Raw genomic sequence first — 19,679 nt, forward strand, 5'->3', positions numbered from 1 at the left:
GAAATGAAATCCGAAACCCTGTCGCATGCAACCTGCAGAGTTCAGCACACTGTGATGGATCGAGCAAACCAACAACCAGATCGAGCAAACCAACAACCAGATCGAGCCTGATTTGAGGAAGGAAGCAAAATCTTCACCAGTTTTTGGGGATAAGTTTGGAGCTATTTCTTACCATGGAGATGGATAATAGTGAGTTCGGAAAGAAATTTGGGGCCATGGAGGAAAAGACCTTAGAAAAAAAGAAAGGAGGGAGAGAGAGGACCCAATAAAGTTAGTGGCTTCAGTACATGCATGGAACAGGAGATGGCTTAGACGAGTGGCCTCAATTATTTTTCATCGGTGGCTACACAGGGCTAACGCGTGGTGATGCTTAACATTCTATCATTATCTTTTTCAATATGGCAAACAGTATACAAATTGTATTTCACGTTCATCAATGAATCAAATTTGTTGTAGTGAGTCTTGGTTCTTGTCTGCAGGGTCCTATAATAATGGCAAATAAATTAGGTAACACCCCATTGCACAACGCAGTGTTGCAGCGAAAGTCGGATATTGCACTAAAGCTGCTGGAGGCCAACCCAGGATGCGCGCACATGTCGAACGCAGCAAGGCAGTCACCATTCTACATTGCTGTCAGGGATGGCCTTACATATGTTGTCAAGAAGATTGCTGACCAGAAGATGGTTGTGGCCTTTATGTCCACTCAGGCCAATCCTCTGCACGAATCCGTGTTGGGGGATAACATCCGTAAGCAAGTTTACCGACTTCCATAGTTCCATTCAATCTCATTTATTTTCCGTCCAAAATTAACATCACTTGCTCGTGAAAAATTGTCGTATACAACACACATGGCACATAAATATGCAGCAGAAAGCCATGGGGGTGATCACAATGTTATCTCCATTTTTTTATTAAGCTACTCACACTCCACCTATTTGTGTATTGTGTCTTGCACATAGACAAAGGTAATATTGTAAGTCAATATATTAACCCTAATTATTGTTTCTAAAGTACTATATATGTTCAATGCATGCTCGTAGAGAACATACAGAAAGCTAGATATTCAATAGGGTCATAAAGGGAGTAACACCCTTAATTTTGCTTGGGTTTATGAAATACACTATATTATTTCATGGAGAGGGTAATATTTTAGTATTATGATGAGCACCTTTATTTGTTACCTTTTCTTATTATATATTAATAACAACTATCAAAACAATTTAAGGATATCGAACTATTTGTTTATAGACAACGGGCCTCCCCTATCGATTCCCATTAAAGAAACCGCTAAGTTTTACAAAGTTAAGATAATAAAAGCCGAATAACAAAAACATAAAAGCTACCATTACCAGCCAAGCTTAGGGGCTTTGCCACAGCAGCCCCCATGGCACCACAACCTAGTAAAACATCACATTACGCCTCCTGCTTGCCTCAGGAAAACTAACAGGAAGGAAGCCCCTGCAAAGCAATTATCCTGCTCCAAACGAAGGCTCAAGCTGTCAAGCACAATATTACAGGAACCAACAAAAGCACCATCATCATCCTCCAATTCTTCTTGATAAAGGCGTTCATCCAAACTTTCTTGCATATGCTTCCTGAACCACTATCTTGATCACCTGAGCCTCTTCTTCAAAGCCTTTTTGACCTTGCCCCTTCTGTAGACATGCCCAGGAGTTAATGAAATTACACAGGTGATACACCACACCAACAGACTCATCAGGGAACTTATCTCTAAAGCATGCATTATTTCTAGTCTTCCAGATGGTCCAGCACACAGCTGCAGCCCCACTGAGCATCAAGCTTCTTTGTTTGTAAGGGAAGAGAGCCAGCCATCCTCCAAACGGATGAGATGTTCAATGGAGCTCTGCTCAGCTTCAATGCGCAACAGACCACCTGCCAAACAAATCTATCAAGTGAACATGAAAACAGAAGACAATCCAGTCCCCTTGTCAGATCAAAAGTGGCATTGCTCATTTCCTGTCCAACCACTCTTGATCAAATTGTCTTTAGCCAGCATGCTGTTCTTCAAAAGAAGCCACAGAAAAATCATGATCTTTAATGGAACTTTGGTTTCCACAAATGCTTGTACTTTACCACTCCAGTTGCTCTTGTTAGGAATAAGCAACTTGTATTACCATGAGGCCATAGGCCGATATATATACATGTACAGGTGATGGACTATATGCAGGAAAGCCCCTTATATATTGGGATAAATACAAAAGGGTACATGACTTGTATTATAACTCTAACACCCCCCCTCAAACTCATGGTGGATGAACAACACTGAGTTTGGAGAGATAAAAACCATGTTGTGCTCTAGTCTGGGCCTTCGTCAGGAAATCCGCCAACTGTAACTCGGAAGGCACATACTGAAGAGCAACAACCTGATCCTGCACAGCAGCGCGCACATAGAAAGCATCAACACCAATATGCTTGGTGAGCTCATGCTTCACAGGATCGCGCGCAATGCTAATAGCACCTGTACTATCAGATAAGAGCAGAGTCGTGTAGTGACAGAAACACCAAAATCCTGAAGTAACCACCGTAACCAAGTCACCTCTGTCGTCAAAAGAGCCATCGCTCGCAACTCAGCCTCTGCACTCGAACGGGAAACTGCAATCTGTTTCTTCGTCTTCCAGGCAATGAGAGAACCACCAAGAAAAACACAGTAAGCAGAAAGTGAACGGCGATCTGAAGGATCACTAGCCCACGTAGCATCCGAATAGGCCTGTAGCTGTAAAGAACCGGAGCGAGGAAAGAGTAAACGGTGAGAGATTGTGCCCCGAAGATATCGGAGAACACGGAGGAGATGACTATAGTGAACCGATGTGGGAGTAGAGACAAACTGACTCAGAATATGAACCGGATAAGAAATATCCGGACGAGTGACAGCTAGATAAACAAGACTGCCAACAAGATGACGATAGCGCGTCGGGTCAGGCAGGGGATCACCATCAGTAGCAGAGAGATGAACATTGAGCTCCATAGGAGTCTCAACAATGCGCTCATCAGTAAGAGCAGCATGAGCAAGAAGATCCTGGATATACTTTTCCTGGGATATAAAAAAGCCATCAGAGGTAGAAGAGACTTCAATCCCAAGAAAATAGCGAAGAGGTCCAAGATCAGACATAAGGAACTGCTCACTAAGACGAGCCTTGACAAAGGCAATATACTCAGGGTCATCCCCAGTGATGACCATGTCATCAACATAAAGAAGAAGAAGAGTCCGACCACGAGGAGAAAGGTGAATAAACAATGCTGGATCATGAACACTGGGCGAAAAACCAGCGGCAGTCACCACAGATGCAAAACGCTCAAACCAGGCTCGGGGGGCTTGCTTAAGGCCATAGAGAGAGCGACGAAGACGGCATACCATGCCATCAGGAACAGAATACCCAGGTGGAGGCTGCATGTACACCTCCTCACGCAGCTCACCATTAAGAAAAGCATTCTTAACATCAAGCTGAGAGATAGACCAGAGGGCGTGTAGAGGCCACGGCGAGAAGTGTACGTACAGTGGTCATATGAGCCACAGGAGCAAAAGTCTCGTCATAATCACGACCATGCTCCTGCTGAAAACCACGAGCCACAAGACGAGCTTTGTGACGCTCAAGAGAACCATCGGAGCGAGTCTTTACCTTGTAGACCCACTTACAAGTGATGGGACGGACTCCAGGAGGAAGGGAAACAAGATCCCACGTACCTGTGCATTCAAGAGCAGCAATCTCCTCAGCCATCGCAAACTGCCATTCAGGATGAACAACAGCCTGATGATAAGTAGTCGGCTCAAGAACAGCAGCTCCAGCGGTGGAAAATCCTAAGCGATCAACAGACGGATGAGGACGAGAACGCAAGCCATAAGTAGGCTGAGACGAGGATGACGACACATCCAGAGAGGCATCCACAGAACGTGAACGTCGAGTGTAACACTGAGGAAAAGATGGAACAATGGAAGGAGGAATCGCTAAAGTAGAATCGGAGGGTGGCGACGAAGAAGTCACCGGAGATGAAGGTGTAGAATCCGGTGACATGCTAGACAAGGAGACCGTGGAAGATGGTGGCGACAAATCACTGGAGGTGGAGAAGCAGAGGGAGCGGAATGAGTAGGCAAAGGCTCGACGAGTGTGATAGGCGTGTCAGGAAAAGTGAGAAAAGAGATATCCTCCACTGAAAAAGTCGAGGAAGATGGGCGTGGGTAGAAGGGACGAGACTCATCAAAAGTCACATCCCGAGAGATACGTATCCGACGACCGATAGGATCCCAACAACGATAGCCCTTATGCTCATCACTATAGCCTAAGAAGACACACTCAACAGACTGAGCGGTCAGTTTGGTGCGTTCGCGGGGGGCAAGAAGAACATAGCAAACACAACCAAACAAGCGAAGCGTCGAATAATCGGGAGACCGATCAAAAAGACGCTCGAAAGGAACACCACCCTGTAGAGCAGCGGAAGGCTGGAAATTGATGAGATAGGTGGAGGTGGAGACGGCCTCAGCCCAAAAATGAGGCGGGAGAGAGGCAGCAATCATCAATGCACGAGCCGTCTCAAGAAGATGACGATGCTTGCGCTCAGCCACGCCATTCTGAGCATGAGCACCAGGACAAGAGAATTGAGAGAGAGTCCCTTGCTCAGCAAGAACACCACGCAACATCTTAGAGATATACTCGCCAGCGGAGTCAGCACGAAACACACGAATGGGAGAAGAGAACTGAGTATGAACCATGGCAGCAAAACGCTTATAAATGGACAACACCTCACTACGAGAAGTCATGAAATAAAGCCATGTGTAACTAGAGAAGTCATCGATGAAAATAATATAGTATTTATGACCCCCTTTCGAAGCGAAGGGAGCCGGACCCCATACATCGGAATGGACTAAATCAAAAGGACGCTTAGACACTGACTCACTATGTGGATATGGTAACTGAATCTGCTTGCCAAGACGACAACCCTGACACTCTAAGGAGGCATCTCCTGAGACAGACCCCAGAAGACCTCGACGAACTAACGATGACAAACGAGAACCACACAGATGACCAAGTCGATGATGCCACTGCTGGAAAGAACCAGTAGCCGAGGCGACCAAAGCGGAAGAACTGGCGAGAGAATGGGCAGCGGAAGGAACATGAAGCCAGTCCAAATCCCAAAGACCCTCAGAATCACGGCGGCGAGGACCAGCCCCAACCAGAGTGTGCGTGCGACGGTCCTGGACAGAACAAGAGTCAAGATCAAGGATGACACGACAACCAGAATCAACAAGTTGACCAGCGGAAAACAAATTCATGGTAAGTCGAGGAACATGAGCAACATCAGGAACATAATAAGAAGGAGTGGTAAGAGTGCCTCTACTAACGACAGGAATGGGAGTACCATCAGCGGTGAGGACATGAACAGGAGAATCAAGCGAACGAAGAGAGGACAGAGTGGAAGAATTAGAAGTCATATGAAAGGAAGCTCCAGAGTCCAGAACCCATGAGGATGTACCTGACTGTGTAGAAGGTGGTTGCTCAGTGCGGGAAGCCTCAGTCACAGAACCAGCAGTACCCGTTGAGGAAGAACCTGAAGCAGCGAGCAGACGCTTAAGTCTCAGAATATCCTGCTCAGTCAAAGCGATGGCTGAAGCTGTCGAGGTAGATGACGAAGTCGCTGTAGATGATGACCGCGCCTTGCGCAAGTGTTTCTTCTTCGTGTAGAAGTGGGGCTCAATATGACCATCATTGTTGCAGTAGTTACAATGTGGACGGGGGCGACCTGAGCCGCCAGAAGGAGTGGGCAAGAGCGGCGGAGCACTCGAGCGAGAAGGGGTCGGTGCAGCAGGTGGCGTAGAAAAAGTCCGAGCAGCGAGCACCGAGGGAACCTCCAGCAAACCAGCACCACGTAAGCGAGTCTCCTCAGCACGAATCTCAGAAAGCGCCTCCATGAGAGAAATACGGCCACGAGCAAACAACTGAGCACGCCGGGGCTCAAACTCCTTACGGAGCCGAGACAGGAACTCGTAGACGCGATGAAACTCCAAGTCGGCCTGGACAGCCTGGCAACAGGGGCAAGTACGACAACCAGCACTGCGGAGAGAATCAAGCTGGCGCCAGATAGCAGAACTCTGTGCATAGAAGTCATCAACAGTAGAGTCACCCTGCTGAAGAGCATGCTCCTGACGGACCACAGAGAGGTATAAGGCATCACCAGAGGGCTCATAGCGCTGACGAAGACGGGTCCACATCTCAAATACAATAGGAAGGCCCATAAACTCAGAAGCAAACTGAGGCAGAACACTAGCAGTGAGAACAGCGGCAGCACGAGCATCATCATCAAGCCACTGGGTGTAAACGGACAGAGCATCATGATACACCTGAAGAGCCTCCTCATAAGCCAAGACCTTCTCATCATAAGCACTCACAGCGGCCTCATCAGCAAGCTTAGTCGCATCCTTTGCGGCCTGAGAAGCATCCGCAGGGAGAGCCGGTGGGATCGGCGGAGTGGGAGCCACGGGAGGAACCGGACATGGCGGACAACAGACCTCGCCGGAAAGAAAACCCCATAGGAGGATGCCACGCATGTGAATGCGCATGAAGCCAATGAACTTGGTGTAGTTAGTGCCATCAAAGATCACTGGACAACGAGGAACATCAACGTAGCCGGATGCAACAGACAATTTTTTTTTTTACTCAGTCAACGAACCGCGTCAGACAGCAGGACCCGATCTGGCGATGGGGGAGCCGCCTCGATCTGGGAGAGCCTCAGATGCGATCTGGTGCGGATGGAGTCGAGGGCCAGGGGCGGCGCGATCTGAGGAGCCGCGTCCGCTGGTGGGAACCGCCTGGGCTGAGGCGGGCGCCTCTGCTGATGGAAACAGCGTCCGCGGGCTCGAGGGAACCGCCTCTGCTGATGGGACGCGATCTGATGGAGCCGCGTCCGCTGGTGGGAACCGCCTGGGCTGGTGGAAACCGCTTCTGCCGCTGGTGGAAAAGATGGGAACGCTGCGCGGGAGGGCCTCGATCTGACGGGAACCAGCAGCCTACAGATGACGGGGACGGAACCAGCAGCCTCCAGATGACGGGGACGGAACCAGCAGCCTCCAGATGACGGGAACCAGCAGCCTCCAGATGACGGGGACGGAACCAGCAGCCTCCAGATGACGGGACCAGCAGGCGCTTTGATCGCGATGGGACCAGGAGCCCGGCGTTGACTTGAGCGACGGGAACCAGGAGCCTCCAGATGCGCACGAGACGGAAGGCGACTGCGGGGAGACGAGATTGGATCGGAGCACGAGTTGCGCGTGCGAGAAAAAAATACCTAAGGCTCTAATACCATGTTAGGAATAAGCAACTTGTATTACCATGAGGCTATAGGCCGATATATATACATGTACAGGTGATGGACTATATGCAGGAAAACCCCTTATATATTGGGATAAATACAAAAGGGTACATGACTTGTATTATAACTCTAACAGCTCTGAGTTGATATTTTGCAATGTTCTCCAAGCTCTCCTATCAAAGTTCTTCTAAGCTGGACATTTTCCAGAGCCATTTTCAAAGCAAGCTCTGATTCATAGTTTGAAGATCCAAAATGCCCAAGCCTCCACATTTTCAAAGCATTGTAGATTTCTTTTATCCCACCTCTTAACAACTCCTTTTGGAACTTCCCAAAAAGACAACATAAAAAGTGGAATGGTGCTCAAACAAGCATTGAATAGTCTAGCTCTGTCTCCAATAGACAAATACCACCCTTCCAGCCATGCTTTTTTTTTTCTTTTTTTTCATCCACTGGGCTCCATTGAGAGTTACTTAACCTCTTACTGTCAATGGGCATGCCCAGAAATTGGAAAGGAAGTTTCCCCACATTACACGTGAAGATCTCACTACAAGCCTTCTTTTTATCCTCGGCCTCTCCAGGGCAATAAATCTCACTCTCATTAAAGTTTATTTTCAGCCATGATACTTGCTCAAAAGTGCAAAGTACAAATTTCAGATTTTTTGCACTCTCAGAATCATCCTCAATCAGCAAGATAGTTTTTTTTCGAGAAAGCGCAAATGACATTTGCGTTTTTATCATTGAAAAGGCAGAGTTTGGGTTACATGTCCTCCTAGGAGGTTCAAATTACAAAGTAAAACGAGAGAAATTAGTGGACATCCCAGGTCTGTGGTAGCACTACTCTAAGGCCGCGAGCGCCGACTTTGACCTAGGCAGTGGCCTCCTCCTTGATGTTGTTGAGCAGCTGGAGCGAAGAAGGCCGGGCCCCTTCAAAGGCGCAAGCATTGCGGTGCTTCCAAATCATCCATGGCACGAGGAGGGTGGCGGACGCGAGGCCCTTGTGCAGCGGCTTTGGCGTGTTCTGCCTGGCCTGCAGCCACCAGTCCATTAGTGAGGCCTCATGGTCCGATGGGGTGGCTGTCATCCTGAGCCAGGCGAGGATCTCATGCCAAGTTTGGTGGGCAAAGGGACATTCAAGCCTTAGGTGGCGCATCGTTTCTGGGGCTTGATCGCAGAGCAGGCATCGGGGGTGGTGCTGCATTCCGTGGCGCGCGAGACGCTCAGCAGTCCAGCATCGGTCCTGGCAGGCAAGCCAATGGAAGAATTTGACCTTTGGGGGAGCCCCATTCTTCCATATGAGCTTTCATGAGAAGCACGTCGTGGAGCCCTGGAATGTTGCTAGGTAGGCAGATTGTGCGGTGTAGACGCCGCTCGTCGTCCACCTCCAAGTTAACTTGTCCGACTCGGTTGAGAGCATGACTTGCTGGGCAAGCTGCCATAGCTGCAAGTATTGGCCTATCTCGTGGACGCCTAGAACTCCAAGAATGTCTCTGGCCCAAGAGTTGCCAAGGAGGCCCTCAGCCACTGTCCTGATCTTGCGCCGTCTTTTGGGTATGCATGCGTACAACTGGGGCATGAGTTCACAGACGGACTTGCCATTTAGCCACCGGTCCTCCCAGAAGCGGGCAGAGTTGCCATTGCCGACGGTCATGAAGGTGGAGACAAAGAAGAGCGCGCGTTCCTCAGAGGAGGACTGCAAGTCCAGGCCATGCCAGGCACGCTCCGGATCTGTGCGGGAGAATCAAAGCCATCGAAGGCGAAGGGCAAGCTCGACGCGTTCTAGGTCCTGTACCCCAAGACCACCGTGCTGTATGGGCCGGCAGACGCGGCGCCAGTTAACATGGCATTGGCCGCCATTGGCCGCACGCCGACCAGCCCACAGGAAGCCGCGCTCGATTTTTTCAATCTGACGAAGCGTCTTTCTCGGCGGCGCGTACGCTAGGAGCTGGTGCACGGGGATGGCTCCCAGGACGGCTTTGACCAGAGCAAGACGCCCCGGCTTGTTCATCGGCCCTGCCTTCCAAGTTGGCAGGCGACCGGCGATCCTATCCACAAGGGGTTGAAGCTGGGCGGCCGTGGGGTGCCTAATTGCGAGGGGGATCCCGAGGTAGGTGATCGGAAGCTGGGTGATGGGGCATCCCAGGTTGGCAATGGCGACGGTAGCTGTGTCGTAGTCGCAGTGCAACAGCGTTGCCGTGCTTTTGGTGTAATTCACCATCAAACCAGAGGCCGTGCCGAACAGCTTCAGGATCTCCCGCACGGCCATGGTGTCGCTTGTCGAACAATGGCAGAAGAGCACTACGTCGTCAGCGTATAGCGACACCGTGGAGATTGAGCTCGCAGGGTGCAGCCTTGCCAGAACACCAACTTCAATTGCCCTCCGAATTAGCCGTGCAAGTGTGTCGACGGCGAGCACGAATAACTGCGGTGAGAGGGGATCCCCTTGACGGAGTCCTCGACGGTGCCATATAGGGCGTCCGGGCTCGCCGTTCATCAGGACTCGCGTGCTCGCTGATGAAAGGAGGATAGCTATCCACTCCAAGAATCTGCTGCCAAATCCATATCCCCGCAGGACCTCGAACAAAAAAGGCCAGGACAGAGAATCGAATGCGCGTGCCAGGTCCAACTTGAGCAGGATCCTCGGGGCACCGGGCTGGTGTAACAGCCTCGCAGAATGCTTGACAAGGACGAAATTGTCGTGGAGGCTTCGACCAGTGATAAAAGCATTCTGACTCTTACTGACCAGTCCATCAAGTTTAGGAGCGAGGCGTAGCGAGAGGACCTTGGCGAAGATTTTGGCCACAAGATGAATCAGGCTAATAGGCCGATAATCATTGAGTGCACTGGCATCAGCTCGCTTGGGCAACAGGGAGAGCAGCGCTTGGTTCAGGCTAGCAAAGCCCCTGCCTCGCATCTCAAATAACTGTTGGAATACGTCGACGAGGTCTTGCCGAACCGTGCTCCAACAGGCCCGCAGAAACTCTGCGGTGAAGCTATCCGGCCCCGGCGCCTTACGCGCAGGCAGGCGCTTAATCGCTGCCCAGATCTCGTCGATGCTGAAAGGCAAGTCTAGGTCATCCAGGTCCGTGGGCACGATCAGCTCCGACAGCTCAAGAGTGTGCTCGCGGTCGATGGCGGTGCCCAGGAGGGCGAGTGCTCGTAAGCTGCCCAGGAGGGCGGTCGATGGCGGTGCCCAGGAGGGCGAGTGCTCGTAAGTCTAGGTCATCGTAGTGCTCGTAAGCTGCCTGGGCGAGTCCTCCTTGCTCGGTGACCAATTGGCCCTCCACGGCGAGCCCGAAGATCCTAGTCTTCTGCCGGCGATAAGAGCACTGTCGATGGAAGAAGGCGGTATTGGCATCGCCGTCTTTCAGGTAGGCCAAACGAGCACGCTGGCGGGCCAGCGTGCGCTCCATTGAAGCGAGCCCCAGATATGAGACTTTGAGCTGCTTACGGAGCCACTCCTCATGGGGTGACAATAGCCTGTCCTCTTGCGCCTTGTCGAATCGTGAGATAAGCTCACGAGAGATGGCGAGCTTGCTTCTAATGTTCCCGACAGATCAGGAGCTCCAACTGGTCAGCATCCGCGCCGTGGCCTGGAGCCGAAGCATCAAACGACGGAATGGGTCAGCATGGGTGACCGAATTCCAGGCTAAGGCGACCGTCTCGTGGAAACCGTCGAGCCGCAACCAAAGATCCTCGAAGCGGAAGCGGTGTTGGGCGGCAGGTACAGGGGAACAGTCCAGCAGCAGCGGGCTATGATCAGAAACGACCGAAGCCAGGCAACGAAGGTGGCAGGCAGCATGCGCTTCCTCCCAGTCCGAGGTGCATAAGACTCTGTCGAGGTGCACGAGGGTAGGGGAGACTGCTCGTTTGACCAAGTGTAGCGGCGCCCGTTTAGATATACTTCCTTCAGTGCGAGCTCATTGATCACCCGTCGAAACCTGCCCATCATGCGCCGATGGAGATTGCCGTTATTTTTGTCCCCGTCGCGGTAGATCAGATTAAAGTCTCCGCAAAGCATCCATGGCCCAAGGCAACCGGCGCGGATGTCGCGGAGCTCCTGGAGGAACGCAACCTTGGCCGCCTCATCCTGCGGACCATATACCACCGTCATCCACCATGGCGTAGCCGTGCCTAGTGTCACCTTAGCGGTGAGCGCGTTCGTAGAGAACGTTGGGTCTGTGATGCTCACATACCGGCTCTTCCAAGCGAGGAGGATGCCTCCGCGCGTACCTAATGCTGGTAGGTAGACATAATCGTCAAACTCAGAACCCAGCGTGTCGAGAAGCACCGACGAGCAGATCAAATCCATTTTTGTTTCCTGGAAGCAAACAATGGCCGCATCCGTGGTCTCGATCAGCGATCTAACAGCGTAACGTCGAACACGAGAGTTTAAGCCGCGGACGTTCCAAATTACAATCTTTAGGCCGTGATCCATAAACAACGGATTCGACGGTCGAAGATTGCAGCGCGAGAGCTAAGTCTCGCCGGCGATGGCAGTGGTCGCGGGAGCGCTCGTCAGGTGGCAAATTCCCTCAGGTAGCTTTCGATCGATCAGCGCGGCCATAGCCGCGAGCACGTCGAGCGGGATGGGCGCGGCGAAGATGCCGTCATATGCGCGCATCTCCGCGGCAGTGATCCTTTGGTCGATGCCAATGATCCCGAGTGTGCGCAGGACCTGCACCTGCGCCCTCCGTTCTGCAGTGGGCGGCGCCGCTCCGGGGGATTTAGCAGTGGAGGCAGAGCGGCCACGGCGAGGGACGGAGAAGCTTAGGGGACGGCGGGGATGCCTCTTCCCCGGCGCAGGGAGAGAGGCAGCAATTTGCTTCGTGGCAGCAGCAAGGAAATCCCCGAGCGTCCAGTGCACGTCGGCGGTAGTACGTTCCCTGGGGCGACGAAAGGTAACCAGCGGCGAGGCGAAGCGGTTGGGGGCCGAGCGTATAGCAGCACGATCGTCGATGGGCCCCCTAGCACTAAGCTGAGGAGGGGGCGACAAGGGCGATGGCAAAATCGGGTCCTGCACCGGCCCAACAGCTTGCTTGGGCCTTGGCGGTGATGTGGCGGGCTGCTGGGCCAACGTGTGAGGAGTAGCATCTTGCAGGGCTGGAGGAGGCGGCAAAATAATGGCGGGAGAATCGCTTCGCGCGCCCTCCCCCTCCTTGGTCCTCGCGGTCCCCAGAGACCGGCCCTCAGAAGGCTCCAAATCGGTAGCAGACGGTGACACGGCCAAAGCTTCTCTTTGTCCCGACCGGACTGTGCCGTTGGCCGGTGAGGACGGACCCGCCAGCTGCGAGTCTGTCACCTCGCTGTCAGACCGACAGGGGCCAGATCCCGACGAGGCCTGGGGCTGCACAGGCTAGAGTTGGGCCCCCCAACGTCGTCATCACGAGCAGAAGGCGACACCGGATTCAAATTCGGGGTGGCATCTGGGCTGATCGCAGCCAATGCCGAGCTGCCAGCTGGCGCGCATCGCTGCGAATCTGATCTTGCTGGCCCTACGTCCCCGTCTGCAGCAGTCATGGGGGGAGGACCGTTTACAGGAGTTTGCTTTTCCTTCCTTTTTGCCTTTCCTCTTTTGGCATGCCAAGGGAAGTGGCGGGCCCCATCCCGGCCAGGCCATGGCAGCATGCCCACGAGGGGACGACGAGCGGCCGGCGGCGCGGCCTCCGTGCAAGAGCCCCAGGGAGCCATGGCGACACCATCCGCCCGCGGAGGTCGATCCTTGGCCTGCCATCCTAGGGAATCAATGGCAGTGCCATCAGCGCGGCCCGAGGGTGGCGCGTCGGCGCGGTGGCGCTTGCGGCCACGGCGGCGAGAGCGGCCATGGTCTTGGTCGGCGTCCGGAGCGCTGCCATTGCCAACGCCTGCGTTGCCATCCTTGTCGTGGCCGGCGGCGCTCGCAACACGGGCATGGGTGCGGTCTATCTCAAAGCGCGTGAGGGAGATGGCGATGGGGTACGTCAGGATGCGGACCGTCGGGGCGGAGGAGCCAACGCCGGGGAGTAGCTCGACGACCTCCAATGCAGCGGCGCGTCGGATGGCATCAGGATCATGCGTGCGCCCAGCAAGCCGGAACACGTCGAGGTCGGCGCGGGATCGAGTACGAGGATGAAGGCGCTCGATCCAAACCGTCGTGCCGAGGATATGCTCTGCCGTGGCCACATTCCAGGCATGGGTAGGGATGCCGCGGAGCTCGAGCTCGACACGGTATTCGAACCCACCCGAGCCGGCATGTGCGAGCTTGCACCACGGGCACAACGACAGGGTAAATCTTGGGCCATAGACGAGATGATCGCCGTTCATGCGATCCTTGCAGGCTCTAGAGCCGAAGATGACGATGAAGTCCTCGGGCTGGTGCGCGTGGATGGTGAAGTCCCCGACCTCGAAGTTGAAGGTGCGGTGGAGCAGGTCAGCGACCTCGTCGGCGGACACTTTCGGCCTAGTGCCCGTGATGGTGACCACCATCACCCGGGCCAGCACTTCCTCCGCTTCTTCCATCTCAACGGTGCGCGCGAGGATGACCCGCGCTGGTACAACGGCAGGCACCTGGGCAGCCGGAGCTGGGAGCAGAGGTGGTGGCGGGGGGACGGTGAGAGCAGGGCCGGCCGCAGAGTAGTCCTGGCTGCGGGCGTTTGGGGGAGCGCGACCCTTTAGCCGGTGGTAGTTCTCGCAGCCGTTGGAGTCGTGGTCGGAGATGAGGCATTTCCGGCAGCGGATGTCGCTCTTGCAGTCCCGGACCCGGTGGCGATGATCCAGGCAGCGGAAGCAGAGCCCAGCGATTGCCTCAGGGGAGGGGCTGCGCGGGCGCTGCAGCGCGGGCTCCGGCTCGGGCGCACGGCGGGGGCGGAGGCGGTTCTTGCGACGGGGCTGCTGGAAGCCGTCAGCATCCACCACGTCGCCGCCTGCAACGCGGTGCACCTCGGAGCGAGGGCCGATGCGGGCCTTGGCCGGCAGCCGCGGCGCCGCCACCACAGGGCCGGAGGCAGGGGGCGCGGGGGCGGCGCTCCGGGAGGCAGACGCGGGGACGGCGCACCGGGCGGCCGGCGGCGTGCGAGCTACCTTGCTGTAGGAGCGCGCCGAGGATTCGCTGTCGGAGCCGGACCAGCGGCCGTCGCCGAAGGAGACGCGGTCACCTGACATGGCGCACAACGGAGGGTGGGGGAGGGGCTGGGGAGGAGGGCCACCGGCGTGGATTCGACGGCGGCGAGGCTGGTGGAAGGTTGGGTACTGCTAGGGAAGCGGGAGGGAGAGGGAGAGCGGAGCGGAGCCATCATCATAATCAGCAAGATAGTGTCATCAGCATACTGAAGTATATCCACACCATCATCAACCAAATGACAAGCCAGCCCTTTGATCTGACCATTGGCAATAACTTTTTAACTAATAATGCAAGCCCATCAGCAATTATGTCAAAATAACAAAGGTGACAAGGGATCCCCTTGTCTAACTCCTTTGTAAGTTGGAAAATAACTGCCTATCATGCCATTAAGTTCAACTGCAACCCTGTCACCTCTGACAATTCTCATCATCCAGTCACACTAAACATCTCCAAAACCCTTAGCTTGCATCATTTGATATAGAAAAGGTCATTTGACTTTGTCATAGGCCTTCTCAAAATCAAATTTTCGCAAAACTCTACTTTCCTTTTTGCTACACACCTCATGTATAATTTCATGAAGCACCACAACACCTTCTAGGCTTCTACTGTGTATCTTCCACTAATAAAACCAGTTCGAGATTCAGAAATTACTTTGTGAACAATCAGGCCCAGTCTTTTTGCTAATACTTTGGTGAGTATTTTTTAACTCACATTCAACAAACATATAGGTCTAAATTTCTGAATAACAGTTGCATTAGCACTTTAGGAATCAAAGCAATGATTCCATGGTTAAACCTTTCAACATCCATAACCTTGTGGAATTTGTCAAAGTTCCTTCAGATCATTCTTAATAATTTACCAAAACTCTTGATAAAACTCCATATGGAACCCATCAGCCCCTGCAGCTTTACTATGGGCCAGTTCTTTTCACGCAAGATTCTGCAGAATCCAGATTCTGGAAAATTCTCCCAGAATCTGCTTCTCCCAGAATCTGTCGCCGTGTTCTTTTTGGAGATTGTAGTTTCAGATTCTGGAAAGAGTTCTATGTTGAAATGTCTGTATTACCCTCTTCTCCCTTGCACTCTCCTCTGCATCCCGATTCATCCATGGAGGACTGGAGGACGGGATGAGAGGATGCCTCGCCGTGGAGGACTGGAGGACGGGATTATGCTGCAGCTAGCTTCAGGGTGGACGTGCTGTGGGCAGCCGGTGCAGAGGGTTGCGACGGCGGCAGCTCCCCGTTGTATCGGCGGCTGTAGAGGGCGGACGTGGCAAACGGGCCGTGGAGGAGCAAGCTAGGCTGCAGCGGGATAGGTACCAGCGGCGGAGAAGACCAGGACGACGGTGGGGAGGACCGGGCCGGCGGCGGCGAGGTCTGAGACGGCGAGGCGGGGCGGGCGGCGGCGCTAGAACCCTAGCGATGGCTCTGCCCGTGCGAGCTAAGCGAACAGATCGCATCGAGGGAGAGGAGGGCTCGATTTTCTCTGTACAGGCCGTGCGGGGCTCGGTGGAATTTTGACCATAATAACCAGCTACGATAGGGGTACTCATTTAACTCCAACCGTTTTCTTTTGACGGACTAACCAAAATCTCAGATTCTGGGAAAAACCAGGTATTTGAAGATTCTGAGATTGCACTAGGATTCTCTAGAATCCTGTCAAGATTTTGGAAGTCTGGTCGAGTTCTTTTGGCTCAAGATTCTGGAGACTGAAATTCTCCATAATCTGGTGAAAAGAACTGGGCTTCATCTAAAAAATTGCCTCTCTAATTCCTTCCAAAGTGAACTCTTCAATCAAGCTCTCCCATATCTTCATGTGTAAGCTGAGTTATTCAACACAATCCTATTTGGAACTGAGAGGGAAGGAAGGAGGGAAGAATTTATCTTGAAGGGTAATTATAGTGGAATCCTCACTGCAATTTAATAAATATTGTTTGATATGTAACTTAATTTTTGAAGATTAACAAATACTGGTTCCCGTTTTAACTAAAAAATGTGATGTGTTGTTGATTTGCTGAAAGGAAAAAAGAACCTGCAATTGAAATTTAGGCAAAATAGGATTGCTGTTCATGATCATACACATCAGCTCATTCTGCATTCTGTGAATAATTTGGAGTTGGCCCTTATCGAACTATTACATGTATCGAACTATTACCAGTGAGGGAGGGCACTACTAGTATTTACACTTAATTTTTCGGAGCATTGTGTGCAGTGTTGATCATACTGACACGTCCAATGTACAACATTGACTACACCATAAAAAGGAAGAAATGGTTCAAGTGGCATGTTTAGCTACATCGATAATGTGCTATCTACAATTTTTTGATAGCATAGTCATTAGTTCGACAATGAAGGTGTACATAACTTTTCCTGATCAGGAGCGCTGGAGATCGTGCTGAACAGATATGAGGAGCTTGTAGAGTTGTCAGACTTATTAGGGAACAATGCCCTGCATTACGCGGCGGAGAAGAATAATGCACGCATTGTATCCATATTACTCAACAAGAATCACACTCTAGCCTACAAACAGAATAATGAGAAGCATACTCCTCTCCACATAGCTGCTTATTATGGCTCCACAGAGGCTGCCAAAGAACTCTTGAAGCAGTTCCCTGATGTTATTGAGATGGTGGATAACATGGGACGAAACGCACTCCACATCGCGGCCATAAATGATAAGGTGAGTGTACTTGAATTGCTTCTCAAGTATGTGCTGCCGAAGGAGATTGTGAACCAACAGGATAGGGATGGCAACACGCCGCTGCATCATGCTGGCAAACTCCTCAGGAAACAAGCCGCATTGCTGCTACTCAACGATCGGAGAGTCAAACCATGCCTGGTTAACCATGACGAAGATGCCGCGTTTTCCCTTTCTAAATCATGCCTGGTTAACCAAGATGAAGATGCCGTGGTTTCCCTTTCTCAGAGAATAGGAATAGAGGTAAATAAACCAACACCAGCAATTTTGCCCTACCAAATAGTGTTACTTGTTCTATAAAATTATGTTTGTAATAAGAAAACCAACGAAGAAGATTTCCATTTTGTCCGTTTGAAAAACAAAGTTAGTTTTATACGGTGAAATAAAAAACTAAATATAGTATATCCATGCAAAGAATTTATATGTTGTTTCTTTAACCAAATTTCAAAGTTTGGTGTTAAGTTGTGTCTTCCGGAATCATGTTTACAGCGAACTTACAGCAAAAGCAAGCAGCTGATACTGACAAAGCAACAGCCTCGACCTCTGCAGAACCGGCGAACAAGTCCACGCATGGAGCGCAAAATAGTTTACAGTGTACTTGTGGTTGTGGCCACCCTGATAAGCATGGCCACCTTTGCAGTCACACTCACCTTGCCTGGCGGTTATAACCAACAGTCAGGCGCTGCCATTGTTGGGCACCATCAGGCGTTCAATATACTCGTCATCTGCAACACCATTTCAATGTGTAGCTCAACTGTTGTTGCCCTGTGCGCTTTTTTGTGGAAGGATCGTGCGGAGGCAAGGATCAGTTACGGCGTTATGCTGTTTGGGGCCAAGTTGTTGATCGTCTTCTCTGGCCTCACGATGATCATGTCAATGTTGACTGCCATATACCTCACCATCGCACCAGTGTTGGTTGCCTATGTGGGGGTTGCCATTGGTGCCGGCGTTCCTCTCTTGGTGTGCCTGGTAGTGGTATTGCGGAAGAATCTGTCTATAAGGTCCGTGTTCAGTATCTTTGAACGGCGTAGAACTGAGACCTCAGGGGTAGAGAGGCGAAATGGCCGCTAGGAGCACATATATTCCCGGGATAATTTTTAGTTCTTCTTTGGTTGCTGGACGTTCGAATATTAGATCTTTTAAATTTAAATGTGGAAGAAGGGGATGTGATTGATTTCTACATGCAAGCTCTTTGTTGTAAATTCTCGTAGATGCTCGTATAAATGCACATGCATTCATCTCTTGAGATTGTTGATGAAGTCACATCGTCTTCTTACTTGATGGAAACGTCATCTTTTACTGAACTCACATCGTCAAAAGATCTAAAATATATCCAGAAAAATGCGATCATCAATGCTAGTCTGGAACTTTGAACTTGAAGAACCTTTGATGGGTTGGTTTCATCATAAAGTATCTAACCATTTAAGCTATGTTTAGTTTGCACAGTAAAAGATAGGAAAACGCTTCCCAACAGAATATATGAAACATTCTTGAGACCAGCTGGACGTTGTTGATTCCCTGTTTTGATCTCACGACTGAGAGCCTCAAGTCACTGTTTTGATCTCACGACTGAGAGCCTCAAGTCACGCGCGCTAGAAGTCCACTAATAACCATGGCCCATATTTGTAATCAATCTCTCACCGAATTAATTGCCCCGAATCAGCTCTTCCCATCTCCCTTGCCCGTCTGCACTCAGGGCCGAGCTCGCCATGCCCATTGCCACCCCTGCTCTCTCAAACAACACATGTTCATGACCTGTCCATCTTTCACATCCCAGCCCACAGTCGCGCAGGGAGGGAGGGACTGTCAGGTACTGTTTTTTTACCCGCGAGGTTGCAATGTCTCTCATAGTCGTGCTTAACTCCACCAGGATCGCCATGCCCATTGCCGCCCCTGCTCTCTCAAACAACACATGTTCATGACCTGTCCATCTTCCACATCCCAGCCGACAGTCGCGCAGGGAGGGAGGGACTGTCAGGTACTGTTTTTTTACCCGCGAGGTTGCAATGTCTCTCATAGTCGTGCTTAACTCCACCAGGATCGCCATGCCCATTGCCGCCCCTGCTTTCTCAAAGAACACATGTTCATGACCTGTCCATCTTCCACATCCCAGCCGACAGTCGCGCAGGGAGGGAGGGACTGTCAGGTACTGTTTTTTTACCCGTGAGGTTGCAATGTCTCTCATAGTCGTGCTTAACTCCACCAGGATCGGACAGTGTCCACCTGCAGATTTGGCCTCTGATCTACATCGCGGAAGCGCCTTGGAACGAGGCCGGCACGAGTGGAATACCATGGGATTCCCCACCCCATCCTCGTCTGATCTAGGGTTTTTGGATCATCCCCTTTTGATGATTTTAATTTCTGCATTGCTAGTTGATTCCTAGTGTAACTTTTTTCTAAGATTTGTGTTATATCTCCTCTTTGTTAATATCTTAATTTACTCCCTGTTTTAATCACTAAATCACTAGTCTAATTTCGTTGAAATATGTATGTACATCACTCAAATATGCCTACCTAGTTGGTGGCAATTTTAGCTTCTTCCTTCTAAATTTTTTCAAGGTTCCAAG

The 19,679-nt window shown here is 51.6% G+C and overlaps 1 protein-coding gene across 6 annotated transcripts in view; it reads left to right on the top strand.

Moving 5' to 3' along the window:
- Positions 1–18,371, top strand: part of LOC123419616 (ankyrin-1-like) — a 34,496-nt gene extending 16,125 nt beyond the window's left edge. For 4 of the 6 annotated variants that reach the window (XM_045107232.1, XM_045107244.1, XM_045107267.1 and 1 more), the window contains 3 exons: positions 480–747; positions 16,793–17,355; positions 17,602–18,371. In XM_045107232.1, coding sequence (XP_044963167.1) covers positions 480–747; positions 16,793–17,355; positions 17,602–18,183 — 1,413 coding nt within the window. In that variant the 3' untranslated portion in view covers positions 18,184–18,371. The remainder of the gene's footprint in view (positions 1–479; positions 748–16,792; positions 17,356–17,601) is intronic. The other 2 variants (XM_045107289.1, XM_045107217.1) reach the window with 2 other exon arrangements.
- The last annotated feature ends 1,308 nt before the right edge of the window (positions 18,372–19,679 follow it).

Source organism: Hordeum vulgare, chromosome 1H (genome assembly GCF_904849725.1).
Source record: "Hordeum vulgare subsp. vulgare chromosome 1H, MorexV3_pseudomolecules_assembly, whole genome shotgun sequence".
In the NCBI taxonomy this organism is placed as follows: Eukaryota; Viridiplantae; Streptophyta; class Magnoliopsida; order Poales; family Poaceae; genus Hordeum; species Hordeum vulgare.